At 38.3% G+C, this 18952-nt stretch overlaps 2 protein-coding genes across 2 annotated transcripts; one reads left to right on the plus strand and one right to left on the minus strand.

Annotated features, from left to right (window-relative positions):
• Positions 1-13061: 13061 nt before the first annotated feature.
• Positions 13062-14749, plus strand: LOC122042789 (RING-H2 finger protein ATL13-like). Its single transcript, XM_042603096.1, has one exon. The coding sequence runs from the start codon at positions 13149-13151 to the stop codon at positions 14427-14429; it is 1281 nt and encodes a 426-aa protein (XP_042459030.1). The 5' UTR covers positions 13062-13148; the 3' UTR covers positions 14430-14749.
• Positions 14750-15364: 615 nt separating this feature from the next.
• On the minus strand, positions 15365-18386 carry LOC122042790 (cytochrome c oxidase subunit 6b-2-like). Its single transcript, XM_042603097.1, has 4 exons — positions 18264-18386; positions 16114-16202; positions 15935-16016; positions 15365-15657 (listed from the first exon to the last, which is right to left on the minus strand). Exons 1-4 carry the CDS (start codon positions 18270-18272, stop codon positions 15604-15606), a joined length of 234 nt encoding a protein of 77 aa, XP_042459031.1. The 5' UTR covers positions 18273-18386; the 3' UTR covers positions 15365-15603.
• Positions 18387-18952: the final 566 nt, after the last annotated feature.

An 18952-nucleotide genomic window follows, 5' to 3' on the forward strand; every position in this document is an offset into this window, starting at 1 on the left:
GTTTTTATTTAATTTCCTTGTCGGTATTGCTTTATTTTCACTAGCATTTCCTGTATTCATTCTGTAATCATATTTCGATTTGTTAGTGATTGCCCAACGAAAGTGGTCAAGGACCACGGGCCTTCGAGTAGGAGTCGTCACAGGCTCCGAACGAAGTAAAAAACATTTGTGTCTATTTTACTTTTCTGCTGCGTTTATACTCTAAGTTTTCGAATCGATATTCACCCCCCCCTCTATCGAATCTAACGGTCCTACATTAGGATGGGTAAGAAGGTGGGTATAAATCTCTATATACAAGAGGCTACGATAGAGACCGAGAGAAGGAATTGGTTTTGGTCTCCCGATGAAATTAAGCTTCTCGTGTTCGCCCCGAACACACAACTTAACTTCATCAATAATAATTCATACCACTAAAGAATTATTATTGAACTACCGCACCAATCCCAAATTACAATTTTGGGCTCCTTCTTATTATGAGTGTGTTAGTCTCCCTGTGTTTAAGATGTCGAATGTCCACTAATTAAGTGAGTTACTGACAACTCATTTAATTAATATCTTAGTCCAAGAGTAGTACCACTCAACCTTATCGTCATGTCGAACTAAGTCCACCTGCAGGGTTTAACATGACAATCTTTATGAGCTCCTCTTGGGGACATTATCAACCTAGATTACTAGGACACAGTTTCCTTCTATAATCAACAAGTCACACTATAAGTAACATCATTTCCCAACTCATCGGATATTTTGATTTATCGAGCTAAATCTCACCTTTTGATAAGTCAAAGAAATAAATATTAAATATATGTTCTTGTTATTATATTAGGATTAAGAGCACATACTTCCATAATAACTAAGGTCTAGTTCTTTTATTAAATCAGTATAAAAAGAACTTACCTTAAATAATCCTGCTCAATACACTTAGAGTGTACTAGTGTAATCTATTAGTTAAGATAAACTAATACATAATTACACTACGACTATTCCAATGGTTTGTTCCTTTCCATCTTAGTCATGAGTTACTGTTTATAATTTATAAAGAACCGATAACGCGATCTTCTGTGTGTGACACCACACACTATGTTATCTACAATATAAATTAATTGAATATCTACATTTAGTATATATAAATGTAGACACTTGACCAATGTGATTCTTATAAATGTTTATACAAAAGCTAGGCTTTTAGTATACACTTCAACAATCTCCCACTTATACTAAAAGATTATGCTGCCATAAATGCTACCATACATCTGATTCCCATCCCTTCAATATGTCCATCAAAAGCTCTTGCCTTAAGGACCTTAGTGAAAAGATCTACAGGTTATCACTTAATGCAATATAGGCGGCAACAATTTATCCTCGTTATACGATGTCTCGTATTGGGTGGTACTTGCGCTCTATTGTGTTATTTGCCTTATGGACTCATGGTTTCTTCGAATTTGCTACTGCACCAATATTATTACAATAAATTATAATAGTCTTTGGATAAACCAGAAATCATATCTAAGTCCATCTTGAGGTTACTGAGTCATTCAGGTTCTATGGCTAGCTCTGAGGTTGCCACATACTCAACTTCCATAATGGAGTCTGAAAAGCACCTATGCTTAACACTCCTCCATAGTTATGGCTTTACCTCCTAAAGTAAACACAAAAACCCCGAGGTCGACTTACTATTGTCCCTATCTGATTAGAAATCAAAATTCGTGTAACCCACAGGGATCAAATTATCTGCCTAGCAAATGTTTTACGACAGTCTAGTGTCCCGGTCCTGGTTTCTTCGATATCTGCTAACTATGCCCTGGACAACATAGATATCTTGTCTCGTACATTGCATATATTAGGCTTCCGACAGTCGAGGAATAAGGAACTGCCTTCATGTCCTCTATCTATTTTAATGTCTTTGGAGACATCTCTTTAGATAAAGTTACTCCATGCCTGAAAGTAAGAAACCTTTCTTGGAGTTTTGCATGCTAAAATGAGCAAGAACTGTATCGATATATGAAGCTTGGGATAAGCATAATATTCTTTTCTTGCGATCCTTGATCCCAAGAATATGTGCTCACTCTCCTAAGTCTTTCATAACAAATTGCTTGGACAACCATACCCTTACTTCCGATAACACCTTGATATTGTTTCCAACTATCAAAAATGTCATCTACGTATAGTACAAGAAATACCACCACGTTTCCATCACACTTCTTGTATACACAAGACTTATCCGGTAACTAAATCCATAATACTGGATTACTTCATTAAACCGGATGAACCAAGACTTTGAAGCTTTACTTCAGTCCATAGACTGATTGAGCTTACATACTAGATGCTCTTTGCCCTTTGCAATGAACCTCTCTGGTTGCTTTATATGGATGCATTCTTCAAGACTTCCATAAAGGAAAGCTGTCTTGACATCCATTTGTCTAATCTCATAGTCTATATGAGCAACAATAGATAAAAGAATCCGGATAGACTTAAGCATGACTACCGGTGAAAAAGTTTCCTTTTTCAACAAACCTTGCTTTGAAAGTTTCTACCTTCCCGTCTATCCTCTTTTCTTATTGTAGACCTTTTTACACCTCATGGCTTTTACACCATCTGGTGGTTCTACAAGCTTCCAGAATATATATTCTAATTATGTATTCATTGCTCTTTGCCAAGATGCTGCATCTTTATCTTGGAGTGCTTCATCATGTGTCCGGGATCAAGCTCATGTTCATTTTGGATCAAGTCCAAAGACTCTCCCAAAATATGAATCTTTTAGGTTGTTTGACAACCCTCCCACTACGATAAGGTACTGTCTATAATTGTGTATCAATTGTGATACATGTTGCAGTTTCTTGTGATATTTCATCTTGTACAGTTGGTACTAGATTAGACGTGTCCTTTATTATTTTCTTAAGAAAAAATTTAATTATGGGCTTGTGGTTCATTATATAGTCCTCTTCTAAAAATCGGTCATTGATGCTAACAATGACCTTCTGATTTTTAAGACTATACACCTACTTTTGTTTATCTAAGATAACCCACAAATAAGTGAACTCCTGTCTAACTTATCATTGTCTCTCTTCAACATATGTGTTGGACTATCCGAATCCGAATATGCTTCAAAATAGGCTTACACCTATTCAGCAATTCTATATGAGTAGAGAGTTCTGACTTGGAAGGTACTATGTTCACTTTCATTTTCAGAGTATATCCTTAAAACGTATTTGGTAATTTTCTGAATAACTCATCATCAATCTACTCATTTCCATAAGAGTCATATACCTTCTTTTTCTACACCATTCTGTTGGGATGTACCAGGTGCAGTTAATTGGGATTGAGTCCCGTCTTCTGATAAGTGACTCCTAAGCTCTCCTAAGAGGTTCTTGTCACTATGATTTAACTGTAGTGTCTTGATACTTTTATCTTGACATTACTCCACATCAGCCTAGTACTCTTTGAACTAATCAAAGCATTTAGACTTGCGGTGTGTCAAGTAAATGTATCCTTATCTCGAATAGTCGTATATAAAAGAGACGAAATATTTAATAACAACCTCTTGCCTAGATAGTCAAAAGTCTACACAAATCAGAATGAACCAATTCCAACATATCTTTGGCTCCATACCCCTTAGACTTAAAAGCTTCTTGGTTACTTTTCCTTCTAAGTAAGACTCGCAGGTTGGAAAGATTTCCACTACCAATGAACCCAAGAATTCATTGATTATTATCCTTTGAATCCTACTCAAGTTAATATAACCTAGCCTTAGATGCCAAAAATATGATTGGTTCATTTCCGAAGGTTACTTTCTCTTATTAAAGTGAGAAAATGTGTTATTAATTTCCATTTATTGCATCGTAGGAGTTATTGGATTATAAATTGTCAACCAACGTACCAGAATAGATAACTTCCCTATTTTTCTTGATAACAAGTTTGTTATCAAAATAGATAGAATATCTATTCTTTAATAGTTTAGAAACCGAGATCAGGTTCTTTCTAAACTTAGTACGTAAAGATAATTTCTGAAAATCCATATTTTATTCCTATCAGAGGATAAATATCTCCCACTGCAACAGCTGCTACTTTTGCAGTAGTGCCCATGTAGACGGTGTTTTCCTTTTTCATATAGCAGTCAGGTTTCCTGGAACCCTGCAATGAATTACAGACATGATTAGTGGCATCTGTATCTACACTCCAGGTACTGGTAGATAACACCATTAAATATGTTTCGACAACTACACCTATATTGTTCTCAGTTCTAAGAAGACAGTCTACCTTAATGTCCAAATCTTATTTCCAATCATTACAATTGGGACTACTAAGTCTTTTCTATAGTATAACAACTAGGGGATTGACAAACATTTAAAATCCTAAGAATCACAAAAATATTTGGTCAAGACCAACACTTTAAAATCTCTGTGAATTTTGTATGCTACGATAGTGTAGACGTATACAAAAAGAGATTTTGTCCATTAATTTTATTATCTCGTCATTCTAACTTCATGACAAATAAAATAAATAGTTGGTCTATCTTTGATCAAAAATTTTGGTCAAAACTTTGAATTTAAAATAACATTGATTCCTCAAACAATATTATTTAAATTCACCAACACCTCAAACACCGGGAATTTTGCATGCCACGATAGTGTGGACGTATACAAATTCGAACATTTGTAAGAGGAGGGTTTTACCCATTAATTATCTTGTCAATAAATCTTTATGACAAATAAAATTACCTCAAACACCGTGAATTTTGTATGCCACGATAGTGTGGACATATACAGAACCAAACATTTGTAAGAGGAGTTTTTCCCATTAATTTTATTTTCTTGTCATCCTGACAAATAAAATTACCGCATACACCGTGAATTTTGTATGCCACGATAGTGTGGACGTATACAAAAAATTGACATTTGTAAGAGGGGGTTTTAATTTTATTATCTTGTCAACTTATCTTTTTGGCAAATTAATAGTTGGTTTTCCTTTGGTTACACAAATAATAGCAGTGACTCCGATAGGGAGGATACTATTAGACGTGCCTAAGTGTATATCATTACTTGATACTAAGTCCATTAATAAGATTGTGCCCCTTCCGATGGGGAAGATCACACGCTCTTAATTAATTTCCTATAGTCATCCTAAATGGATGTTTGATCTAGTGATCCGCAAACAAACTCATCCGATATGGAGGAAGGCACTCAGAGCCAATGCGCAAGTTTGTTTGCATCATTTACAAACCAGTAATGGAGACCGTGGAATTTATTAAAATAAATCCCTCTCCCACTTAGTTATTTAGAGTGAGAAATTTTAAACTATCCTAACATACATCACATGCATACACACACATCACAGTAAATAAAAGCAATAAATATGGAAATTATTTTCCAACTATTATAACATTTTTCCATCACTGTCCTCCGTGTGCTCCAACCCCAGCTGCTGCCATCTTTAGCCACCGCCATTGGGTCGAATCGTCGCATCCATCTTGCTTCTTATTCCGCAGCGCCTCTGGTGCTCCAAAAGTACCACGCCTCGCAAGCATCCGATCCGCGACAAAAATAGAATTTTACATATATCGATCATATATTCCTCGAGGGAATGTATATGTAATCTAGATCGAAAATAAAATTCTAAAATCCTAGGGCTAATACAGCTCATGCTGTATTAGTTACATACAATCATGAACACACAAAATAATGCCCTTGACATGTCCAAGGGTCCAATCACACACAACATCTATAAGCCATGCTAGTTGGAGCCTGGAACCAAAAAGTTAGCACATCCTACTATTATCCTGCCTAAATTATGTATGACATGTGCATAACCTATTTGAATTCTAAACACACAGAGGCAAACCCTAGCTCTGATACCAATTGTTGGTTAGTCCTAGGAAAATCGTACCGATTCCACTGTACAAAAATTTTGCACAAGTGTCAAAACTTTCCTTAAATAACCTATTATGTTCTTTAGAAGTTAAATTAGAAATCGCAGACGGAACTTAACATCATTGATTCCAAATTTAACTTATCTGTTCTTAATGGTTTAGATTTGAATCACAAGCGGAACTTAACACTATTGATTCAAATCCACCTATGTTATTAATTCCATTAAATATTAATTTCCAAAATTGGCTTCCAGGACTGCATGACGAGGCACATGGCCTTCTTGGATATGGAAGCAACCACCACCACCTAGACAAAGCCTTTTAAGAAAAGCTAATATTTAATTTCCTTAAATAACTCTAGGTTAACCAAAAAGAACAATCGAATCACAAATTCGGAAAAAAAAAACACAAACTTGAAAAACTAATTCGAAAAACTAGATCTAATGCCTCTTGTGTTTGGAATTCATACAAAAGAAATACAACAAGTATGATGCAGAAATTAATTACTAATTATACCTTCCTTTGTAAACTTTAATGACCTCTTGATCTTCTACCGTATTCCTCTTCTTATCTCGGACGTTGTGTGGGCAACGATCTTCCGAGACGAGAACCACCAAGCTCCTTCTTCTCCAAGCTAGATTCGGCCACCATTAATTCTCCATGAAAAGTAAAGGTCCGGCCACCACCACCAAGCTCCAAGGGATGCTAGAAACGAAGTCTTCTTTCTCTCCTTCTTCTCCTAGCTAGAACCGGCCACCATGGACTTCCCTTAAGTTGATGTCGCCGGCCACAAAGGAGGAAGAGAAAAGAAGGAGAAGAGGAGACCCTAGGGCCAGCCACACCAAGGAGGAAAAGAGAGGAAGAAAAGAATAGAATCGTTAGCCATTAAGACACCTCTACCCCCCTCTTTTATAATCATTGGTCTTGGCAAATAAGGAAATTTTAATAAAAACTTCCTTAATTCTTTTGCCATGAAAAAGAAAAATTAAATAAAAATCAATTTCTTTTTCCAATTTTCTTAGCCGGCTACTTTCTCCCCAAAACAAGGAAAGTTTTAATTAAAACAAGAATTAAAACTTCCTAATTTGTTTCCGGAAATTTATAAAAAATTTCTTCAATAATTTTAATCCCTTCATGATTGGTTAGTAAAAAGAAAATTTTATAAATTAAAATCTTTCTTTTAAACATGTGGATAATTTCCAAAAAGGAAAGTTATCTCTAAAAATTAAAATCTCTTTTCAATCTACAAATAAGGAAAGATATCAAATCTTTTCTTAATCTTTTGTAGAAACTAATAAAAGAGAATATTTAATTTTTAAACTTTCTTTTAAATCATGAACATGGTTAAAAAGGAAAGTTTTCTCAAAATTAAAATCTCCTTTCAATCTACAAATAAGGAAAGATTTCAAATCTTTTCTTAATCTTTTGTAGAAAGCTATAAAAGGAAATATTTAAATTTTAAACTCTCTTTTAAAACCATGATATCCGCATAAGAAATAATTTTAATAAAAATTCATTTTAATTTTCTAGTGGCCGACCACCTAAGCTTGGGACCCAAGCTTTGGCCGGCCACCAACTTGGCTCATCCACTTGGTCTTGGTCGGCCCTAGCTTGGGTTCCAAGCTAGCTTGGTCGGCCCCATTAGGATGGGTAAGAAGGTGGGTATAAATCTCTATATACAAGAGGCTACGATAGGGACCGAGAGGAGAAATTGGTTTTGGTCTCCCGATGAAATTAAGCTTCTCGTGTTCGCCCCGAACACACAACTTAACTTCATCAATAATAATTCATACCACTAAAGAATTATTATTGAACTACCGCACCAATCCCAAATTATATTTTTGGGCTCCTTCTTATTATGAGTGTGTTAGTCTCTCTGTGTTTAAGAAGTCGAATGCCCACTAATTAAGTGAGTTACTGACAACTCATTTAATTAATATCTTAGTCCAAGAGTAGTACCACTCAACCTTATCGTCATGTCGGACTAAGTCCACCTGCAGGGTTTAACATGACAATCTTTATGAGCTCCTCTTAGGGACATTATCAACCTAGATTATTAGGATACAGTTTCCTTCTATAATCAACAAGTCACACTATAAGTAACATCATTTCCCAACTTATTGGGCATTTTGATTTATCGAGCTAAATCTTACCCTTTGATAAGTCAAAGAAATAAATATAAAATATATGTGATTGTTATTATATTAGGATTAAGAGCACACACTTCCATAATAACTAAGGTCTAGTTCTTTTATTAAATCAGTATAAAAATAACTTACCTTAAATGATCCTGCTCAATACACTTAGAGTGTACTAGTGTAATCTATTAGTCAAGATAAACTAATACCTAATTATACTACGACTATTCCAATGGTTTGTTCCTTTCCATCTTAGTCGTGAGCTACTGTTTATAATTTATAAAGAACCGATAACACGATCTTCTGTGTGTGACACCACACACTATGTTATCTACAATATAAATTAATTGAACATCTACATTTGGTATATATAAATGTAGACACTTGACCAATGTGATTCTTATAAATGTTTATACAAAAGCTAGGCTTTTAGTATACACTCCAACACCACCATGACGCGGTCTTCAGCCATGGGAGGAAATCACGACACGCGGTCACGATTTCCTGATGACTACACGCAATGTGCGATCGGCTAGGGTTCATGATGGCACCACCATTCCTCTCCTCTGCGGCTCGTGACCTCAACGATGACTGATATCTTCCATCGACCAACGATGGTAGAAGATCGCGACACAGTTGTGATCTCGCTCGGCCACGACAGAACACGATGGAGACAAACTCCGTGGAAGGTAGTTGCTGCAATTGGGGCTTGGTAATAGTCGCTAATCACGACTCAGTCGTGATTTTACTTGGCAAACAGAGTGAACAGGGGCCAAGAGGCGTGAAATCTTCGTCGTCGAGGAATATTCGAGAGCTTCATGCTTTTAGAAAGTGATACTTCTATGATACCATTGTAGCATACCTAAAGCATGATATACATAATTCGAAGCCAGTAAAAACTTACAATAATCTCCCGAAACGATCTACTGAAGATGAAGAACAATCTTTGTGTTTGTCATCTATAAGAAAATCACAGTGAACCTCCTTGACATATCCATAAACTAAATCCCTTATCTCGAACTTGAATGTTCTTCTGCCAAAATGATGCACTCTTCTTCACACATGAACAGAGTTTTCCCCCTCCCTTTAAGCAACCCTCTTTTCACTTAGGTCAACTCCCTTTATGGAAAGGGAGTTTAATGGGGTTTGTGGGGTGTGGCAAGCAACTACTCTGCAATTGCAACTGCCACAACCCTCCCCACTACTAACTGTTGGGGTTGTAAGGTTGTAAATATAGTCTCACATTGAAAACACATGGGAAATATTATAGGTTTATAAGAAAAAGATATCTTCGTTGGTTTGAGGCATTTTAGGTAGAGTCTAAGAGCAAAGTCATGAGGGTTTAGACCTAAAGTGGGTAATATCATATTATTGTGGAGATGTCTAAATTCTTTTTGATCCTACAATTAGTATCAGAGTGAGATCGCTCTTCACCAGACTAACCGCTAGAAGAAGTACGAGTTAGAGCAATGATCCAAGATCAAACCATGTGGGTGAAACCTTAAACAAAGTAGGGTAGATCCTGAGCAAGTTAGTGACCTGATGCTTGAGGGGAGACCCTGAGCAGGTCAAGAGTGACCCGGATGCTCGAGGGGAGACCCTGAGTAGGTCAAGAGTGACCCTATGCTTAAGGGGGGATATTGTGGTCCTTTGTTTGAGTAGGGGATTGTTGGGGTTGCAAGGTTGTAAACATAGTTCCACATTGAAAATACATGGAAAGGATCATACGTTTATAAGAAAAAGATATCTCCATTGGCATAAGGTATTTTGGGTAGAGTCTAAGCGCGAAGTCATAAGGGCTTAGGCCCAAAGTGGACAATATTATATCATTGTGGAGATATCTAAATTCTTTTCAATCCTACACTAACCCCTACATTTCGATTCACCCGACCTAATAGAACTTCCTTACTTAGCCACAACTAGGGCAGATCTCTCGGTCCACCCAATTTACTAGGACTTCCTTACCTAGCGGCCTTCCTACCTGGTGTCTGATCTGTTAGGATCGTTCGTACTTGGCTAGAGAGGGGGGGTGTGAATAGCCGCCCCAAATTCTCTCGTTCTTCCTACAGTTAGGGTTAGTCGCAGCGGAAATACAAGGAAGAAACTGAGGAGAAGAAAAACAAACCGATGTAACGAGGTTCGGAGATGAACTCCTACTCCTCGGCGTGTCCGTAAGGTGGACGAAGCCTACCAATCCGTCGGTGGATGAGTCCCCGAAGAACCGGCTAAATATGAGCTCCTTATAGGTGGAGAAACCTCGCCACAACTACTTCTTGCAACAGCAAGATAAGGAGTACAAATACAAGAGAAGCAAGAAGTAAATACACAGCAAATGTAAACAACCCTTGCCTTCTTGTCGACTGTTGAAGAAGCAACAGCTTCTCAGACGCCAACCACAGCAGCAGCTCAGTCGGAGTCCCAGCCGAAAGAAGAAGCTCACGCAAAGCTTGCGAAGAAGAGCTCAACAAAGCTCAAGCACCAGAACAGCAGCTCTGTAGCAGAAAAGAAGGGAAGAAGCTCTGGCACAGAAGATGCCCTCGTCTCCTTTATACCTGCGAAGAAACACAGAAGAAATCTAGCCGTTGCGTCGCAACGGCTAGTTCCTGGATCGGTCCACAGACCGATCAGGCTCCATGTGGATCGGTCCACAGACCGATCCATTCCCTAGCCTTTGCTTCTGTTCCGTCTCTGATCGGTCCATGGACCGATCAGGGAACCTCCTGATCGGTCCACAGACCGATCAGGGAAGCTCCTGATCGGTCCACAGACCGATCAGGGAAGCTCCTGATCGGTCCACAGACCGATCAGGCAACTGATCGGTCACCGGACCGACCAGATAACTAGTGACTTGGTTTTTGCCCAAACCAAGTCCCAAGCCTTCCAAACCAACATTCGGTCAACCTCGACCTGTTGGTACTTCATTCCTAGCATCTGGTCACTCCCTTGACCTGCTAGAATTCCCCGCCAAGTGTCCGGTCAATCCCTTTGACCTACTTGGACTTTCCTCAACACCGATGTCCGATCATCCTCGATCCATCTGGATTTTCCTTCGCTTCACTCACCCGGACTTTCACCGCTTCACTCACCATGATTTCCACCGCCTAACATCCCGCTTAGGACTTTCTCACCGCTTCACTCACCGTGACTTTCCAACCGCCTAACATCCCAGTTAGGACTTTGGCGCCTCACCAGGACTTTCCACACTGCCTAACATCCCAGTTAGGACTTTCTCACTGCCTGGCTTCACTCACCAGGACTTTCCAACTGCCTAACATCCCAGTTAGGACTTTCCCACTGCCTGGCTTCACTCACCAGGACTTTCCACACTGTCTAACATCCCAGTTATGACTTTCCCACTGCCTGGCTTCACTCACCAGGACTTCTCCGACTGCCTGGCTTCACTCACCAGGACTTTTCCCCGTGCCAAGTCTCCATACTTGGACTTTCCGCGTGCCAAGCTACCTGCTTGGACTTTTCCTCGTGCCAAATCTCCGTACTTGGACTTTTCCAGTGCCAAGTCTCCATACTTGGACTTTTCGCGTGCCAAGCTCCCTGCTTGGACTTTTCCCGAATCAGGTCAACCAGATCAACCTTAACCTAAGGTTGCACCTACAATCTCCCAAACACCTATTCTTGTCAAACATCAAGAATACAACTCTCTTCTCGTCAAACATCGTCAAACATCAAAACACAACTCGAGTCAGGTCAACTCGAGTCAGGTCAACTCGAGTCAGGTCAACCAGGTCAACCTTGACCTAAGGTTGCACCAACATGATCCTCTTCCAGATACGAACTCTTATGCATAGTCGACGGTTAGACCTTCTGATATGATATTGTCCACTTTGGACCTAAACTCTTGTGATTTTATTTTTAAGTTCTGCTCAAAAGGTCTCATACCACTGAATATATCTTTCTCTTATAAGGTTATGATTTTTCTTATGTGTTTTCAATGTGAAATTTTATCTGTAACTTTACAACCCCAACAATAACTCTGTCACTCAAATACTAATTTAGTTATATTGTGAGTACATTATAGCAACCATCGAATAATTTCTCCATATTATGACTAAATTCTAAATCTTATCATTTTAAATCTTAAATTTTGAATATTAAAATAGTTGAATTTTTATACGGTAGCAATTACCTAACTTTTACACATTACAGTAGCTACTCACTTACTTATGCACATTATCACTGAATCCTAAATCGTAAAATCTTAAACTCTAAATCAACTATATTATATATAAAAAACAATTATCAACTCGATAAAAATATTTAAAATTTTATTAAAATTATTTTAAATTAATTAAAATAATTTTAAAATAATTATAAAGCTATAGCTTCTACTCATTATAACCACTAAATTAATTGTAACTATTATAATCACTAACAACAATATCAGGTAGTTACTATAACGTATAATACTATATCCTATATTAGGTGGTACACTAATATTAAATAAGGGATATTTTTAAAATAAAATATTAGTTGGAATTTTTTTTTACTTTTTTTTAAAAAAAAATGTTCTTTGATTTTTGATGATTTATATAATTTGGAACGTAAGGCCACAGACTCGAATGCCAAGGCTCAAATCTTTATCCCCAAGTCCAACTCCTTCACAGCAAACAATTAACTCTTCACCCTCTCCCATGTTGACCCTCTCTCCCACCACTCCAAAGTCCACAAGGCCCCAGAAGACACAAGGACATGTTGACCTACTTAAGGAAACGGTTTAGAAGTTTACAGGCGATCCATGAGAAGTGTGGTGCTGGCATGCAAGAGTAAAATGCCATGCACAATTACAGAACTGATCTTATAGTTCTGTCTTGTTGCGTGGTGCAGGAATTTAATGGCGGCCCTCGAGCCTGATGTGGAAGAAAGAGATTAAATTAACTTGGTGTGTTATTGCCATTTGGTGCCAAAAACTATTGAACACCATTCAATTCTATTTCACCAATCTGTCCTCGATATTTATATTATCTGACTCCAATCAGCTGTCAAACCCTCTCCTCATTCATTAATTTTTCGTCTCCCTTCATTAAGAATCCCACCTTCCCATCCTCCCTCAAATTGACCTCGCAATTCAATTCCCTTTTCCACTTCTTCCTCCTCCGCCATCATCTTAGCTCACAGGCGCTGCTGAAGCTATGCGTGAATCAATTCTTTCGACTCCTCCTCTTTCTCTTCATTCAGCGCCTGTCGTCCACATCGAAAACAAGATTAGCCCCAGCGTGTTACTCATAATCGTGATCTTAGCCATCATCTTCTTCGTCTCCGGCCTCCTCCACCTGCTGGTGAGGTGCTGCCTCGTGAGACCCATCTCCCGGGAGCCGGAGGAGTACCTTGACGGCGTCACGGCGTTTCAGGGCCAGCTCCAGCAGCTGTTCCACCTCCATGACGCGGGGGTGGACCAGTCGTTCATCGACATGCTCCCTGTTTTCCTCTACAAGTCGATCATGGGGCTCAAGGATCCCTTCGATTGCGCGGTCTGCCTCTGCGAGTTCGAGCCCGAGGACAAGCTCAGGCTGCTGCCCAAGTGCAGCCACGCCTTCCACCTCGAGTGCATAGACACCTGGCTCTTGTCCCACTCCACCTGCCCTCTCTGCCGGAGCAGTCTCCTCCACGGTTGCTGCTCCCCTCGCAGTCCCGGGGTCCTTGTTCTTGAATCAGCAAGCGAGACAGCCTCCGATAGAAGAGACTCGGTCCCGGCTGACGACGACGACCGCGATGAGGGCAATGCCTCCGCGGAGGTTGCCGCAAAGGAAGATATGCCTGTCACGATGGCCGTCAAGCTCGGCAAGTTTAAGAGTGTGGATGCTGTTGGTGAAGAAGCCACGAGCAGCACTGTCGATGCCAGTAGTTTAAATCAGAGGAGGTGCTTCTCCATGGGGTCTTATGAGTATGTGATGGAAGACACCACAATGCTTCGGGTCCCCATCAAACCTCCAAAGAAACCTTCTGTCAAGAAGCCCGGCCACCGAATCGCGATGTCCGAATGCGATTGCCATTCGAGAAGGGAGGGGTTTAGAGGGCTTGCTAGTGCCATACCTCGGCGAGAAAGTGATGTCGGTGCCATTACTGTTGGAGGTTTACATTTGAAAGAGAGCTTCTCAGCTTCCAAGATTTGGCTTCAGGCCAAGGAGGAGAAGAGTGACTCTTCCAGGAGGGCCATCTCTTTTCGGTTGCCATTGAATCGATCAGCGAGTGATCGGTTGAAGCTCAAAGCCAATGCCAGCCCTGCCATCACCATTGCTTCAGAGTTCAATGTCTCATCATGGGGGAAAAGTTCGAGCGAGGTGGATTTGGATGTGGAAGTTGGAAGCTCTAACTACAGTGTGGGATCTCAGATCAGCGAGGTTCCTTCATTTGCAAGAAGAACATTGCTTTGGCTAGTAGGAAGGCAAAACAGAGTGGGGAATCAACTCTGACATGGATGTTGGTGGTGTCTTAGTATTCATTCATTCAACCATGGATTTTACTACACATGTTTCTCAGAGACGACTAAAGCTGATATGTATCTGGAAGTAATAGTGCTTCTGTTGTATTGTAAATAAAACTAGCTACTTTATCTCATGCCGAAAATATGATAAGGATGTTGCAAAACCAAACTGAATTCTCACTCTGAAAGGTTTTCCTGTGATACAAACACTCTCATCTAATAACGGGCTTCCATATTCTATTATAGAGAGAAGAAATTCTGATGTATCAAAATGTAACTTCCAGTCACTTGAACAAAGTTGCCGGCCATTCAAAGAGGTAATAGAAAAAGTAGTTCAAGGAGTATTTTTGGCATAAATAAATTGACATGGAATTAATGATGCGGATGGTGAATTCAAATTCAAATGCCTGACCAGTTTCCTTGTGAGGTTTGTTCTTTTTTCACCATCATTCATCTCATTTGCTGGGGTGGCAAGCCATTAAAGGATTGGCCTGTTGCATTTAATGCTATTTGCTTTCTATGCATTGACCTGTGGCTGTAGTTGGATCCATTCATCAAGGGGAACTACTTTGAAAGCTAAACATCACAAGAGATGTCGAGTGTTGATGGAATGGTAGGTCAAGTGTACCACTCATGAGCAAACCTAACTTTCACACTCATCAATGTTTCAATTGTTTCAAACAAAAATATAAAAATTAAATTCTGAAAAAATAATCAGTCATCAACTCACACTAGTTTCTTTGTTCTTCTTCTTCTATTGTTAAACCAGAGGAACTTCTACTGATCCTACCATATGCACGAAGTACATTTATGCCAATGAGGTTAGTATTAGATTTGATTGCAATGCTATTTATAATTTTCCACAGGTGTAGAAGATGTCAAGAAGATTAATTCAACATAAATATCATGATGCAATCGGAGGAATACTAGAAAAGGCAATTGATACTCATTAATCTTAAGTGACACAATCATAAAGAGATCCAGTTGGTTGGATATGTGTTCATCCACTTATTAATAGTACAAAGAACTAAGAGCATCAAGATAGATATGATTTTGCATCGAACACCAATAATTAAAATCAGATGGGAAATTACTAAATTCAGAACATCATTTCAATTCCTTCAAAGGAAAACAACAATTGAGTTTTGTCGTGCTTGTGCCGATTAGAGAGGACCTGGAAATGTGCCATTATCTCTTTGCTCGTTCCATTTCTCAATCTGATTAAGAAAACAAGGAGAAGACATGCTGTGAAAGGAAGAAACTTCTAGAACCATAAAACATACAAAATATTTAAAAGAAAATTCTGCAGGAAATGCATTAGTTGACAATGACCGTAACTTAAACAACATGGTAAAATTTGTAATCAAGGAAGTCACCGAAGAAAAAAAGGGCACAATGATAAATTGGAAATGTATATAGATCATAATGAGTTGGAATAGCATGCATAGATGAGGAGTAGAAATATAAGAAAAAACAAGAAGTATAATAAGTTACCCATTCTGTTGGACAGAGAGATCGATAATATTTGGCAAACTTTTGGCAATCACCAGAGTCTTCACCTTTAGCAGCCACACACCTACATGTGCAACATCAATTAAAAAACAGCGTCTAAGTTTGATGGGAGTGTCTTAAGTATACTTATGGAAGTAGCAGTGTGGTTTAGTAAAACATACTTGTGAAACTCAATATAGCGGGTGAAACAGTGCCTGGTTTGATTTGTGGTGGGAAACCGAAAATCAGCTGGTGCTGTTTTCAACTCAAACTAACAAGGGAAATTGTTTAAATATTAATGTCACTATCTTGAACCAATAAACATGATAAGTAATAGAAAAAAAATGTTAAAGAACAAGTATCTCTTTTAACTGAAGATTGAAGACACTATAAGATGGAGGATAATTAAAAAACATGCCAAGCAACTAATTATTGATAGTTCAAACCAAGTTGGATGTGCAAATGCACTAGATAATTGAAACTACAGAATAATTATTATAATTAGCTACATTCTAGGTTTCATACTCTCCTTATGATATTTCTTTCAAATTTAAGCATTACAAGGCTTTCAATTTAGCTTGATGAAAAGAAACAAATAAATATGAGACTAAAAGGCCCCTTGCAGGTCTAGCAAAGCGTTTAAACAAGCTCTACTTCTAGTCTTCTACACAATAGTACTCAATTAAATTGCAGGATAACAATAACAAAAGGTACCCTGTTCCTAAATTAAAGGCAATCAGTTGGTCTAAAGCTTTGATTGTGTTTGAATTTTAACCATACATATTCTGGATTCTTACTATTGCCATATAGCCACATCATCTACTACAATTTTTTTCTTTCAGCAAGTTAATTCTTTTAATTGATGATTCATTAGTTGATTAAGGCTACTTTTTTTTAATTAGTCATGGCTGTAATACTATGGCTATTTGCTTTTGTTGATGTGTTATTTCTGGGAAGCAAAGCACGAGGCATTCAATTTTTTTTTTTTTTTTTGGTAATTCAAGTATCCAGCTCTTATAATGTCTAATCCTGGAGGTAATGAGTGCGGCCCATGGAAGTTTCCCACTGACCACAAGAGTAAATTGGGAAGCAAAGATGAGTCCTAGTGGACGGTCCAACGTCATAAGTTTTTCAAACTCCTCAGGTATAGGTATAATGTGCCTTGGGTGAGATTTGAACCCCTATTTCCTAGGGAGCATTCCCCACCTCTTACAATCGCACCAAAGCCCCGGGGCAAGCATGAGGCATTCACGTTCTTCCCTATTGGCGTCATCTCTACACCAATAGTCAATAAAAGAGAACATTTAACCAAGAGAGCTCATTAATTGAGCCCTACCCACTCCCTAGAATCTCCAATTGAATATGTGGTCTAGTTATCATTATTGAAGAGCTTAAAATTGGCAACATTAAAGAGATTATCCTTGCACCAGTTGGTAATTTCAGATCTGTGACAGTAATATAGGTTTGAATGGCATTATATCAAATATAAATGGATATGTAAAATAGTAGTACCACTCTCCCATGGAAGAAACTTAGACTGGACAAATAGATATTGATTGATAATTGCAGGGAACAATGAGATATCAAGATACCACAACCAACACAAATAAAACATATTAAGTATGTGTTTATGCATCAATAACAAAGAAACTCAAATCTTTGTGGTTTGACCTTGTCTATCTAGAAATAAGATTAACCAATGATACGATCAGAAAGAAAGCTATGAAATACCCTTAAGCTTTGCGCTATTAGAATTCAGAAAGATAACCTGCTCCTTAGAAATGCTTCAATATCTTCGTTGTAAGGTTTACTTAAATAAATGAGCAAAACACAGAGATAGTGGCACAATAATTTATACACAAAAAGTCAAGCCTTTTGGCAGATTATGCGGAAACAGGAATGAATAGAGATCATGTAAATATTCATGTATAGAGATCATGAATAGAGAAATTCAGAGAAATTGGCACGATACATTCAAAACGTCAATCCTTTCGGCTGATTTTGCAAAAATAGAAATGAAAGAGTCCCTGTGAAGATTTATGGATAGAGATCGTGAAATACTCTCTCGGCAATCAAACGAAAACCCTAGAATCACGCGATCGCAGAAATGAATAAAGAAACGATAAAATCGTATGGTTGATTTTGAAATGGTGCATGTGCATGGATAAAATAGCCAATAAATCGATGCTCCAATCGATACTACACGCGCGCACACAAAAAAAACCAAAAATCCACAAGCGCATCGAAATGAAACCGTGGCAGAACTGAGACCAGAAATTACAAGAAAAAAATGGAGAGAAAGAGATATGCAAGGATCAATGGAACTTCTTACCTCCTCCATTGAAAGATCCCCAAAGCGAGAGAGAAGCCAAGGTCTCGAAAGAAAGGAACGAGATCGGGAATCTGCCTCTTTTAGTCCTTACGAGGGGAGAATAGAAGAACGAGTCAAATAACAATCTGGAGAAGGTCGGATGACACGTGGGACGATGTGATGGAGGGAAGTAAGACAGAGAATCTCTGTCATTGGGCCACGTGTTCACCGTGGGATCGAGTCAAATTTAGGGGCAGGAACTGAGTCTCATTAGAATGATGCGGATTCGGAGTCCGCTCGAGTCCGATCCTAAAATAATGATTGAAGTTCGAATGTTTCCAGTAAAATTGTTTTTTCAAAATACTATATTACAATATAAATAAAATTTAAATTTAGAAAAGTAATTATGACATGACTAATTATATATTATAACTAAATACGTCCTTTTATTTTCTGACTAAAATAAAGGCTGGCAAAATTTAAATTTTATTTATTGATAGATCTGTCGGTGCGTCCCTATGAATTGGAACGGTCAGATTGGTTGATTCCGTCAGATAATTTAATCATGTTAAATTGTATTAAAATTTTATTAATCTATTTAAAAATAGATCTAGATTAGCCGATTCATCTAGCCCACGACCCGTGTGAATCGACTTGCGACGGATTTAATTTGACCTGTGTTTTTGAGAAACAATTTATGAAAGAATTTT

The sequence above is a fragment of the Zingiber officinale genome, chromosome 2A (genome assembly GCF_018446385.1).
Source record: "Zingiber officinale cultivar Zhangliang chromosome 2A, Zo_v1.1, whole genome shotgun sequence".
Taxonomy (NCBI): Eukaryota; Viridiplantae; Streptophyta; class Magnoliopsida; order Zingiberales; family Zingiberaceae; genus Zingiber; species Zingiber officinale.

Coding starts and splice junctions, on each gene's coding strand:
- LOC122042789 (XM_042603096.1), top strand. CDS start 13,149: ATGCGTGAATCAATTCTTTCGACTCCTCCTCTTTCTCTTCATTCAGCG.
- LOC122042790 (XM_042603097.1), bottom strand. Junction 16,017..16,113: donor CGCTATATTGAGTTTCACAA/GTATGTTTTACT, acceptor TTGCACATGTAG/GTGTGTGGCTGCTAAAGGTG. Junction 15,658..15,934: donor CTCTCTGTCCAACAGAATGG/GTAACTTATTAT, acceptor TTTCTTAATCAG/ATTGAGAAATGGAACGAGCA.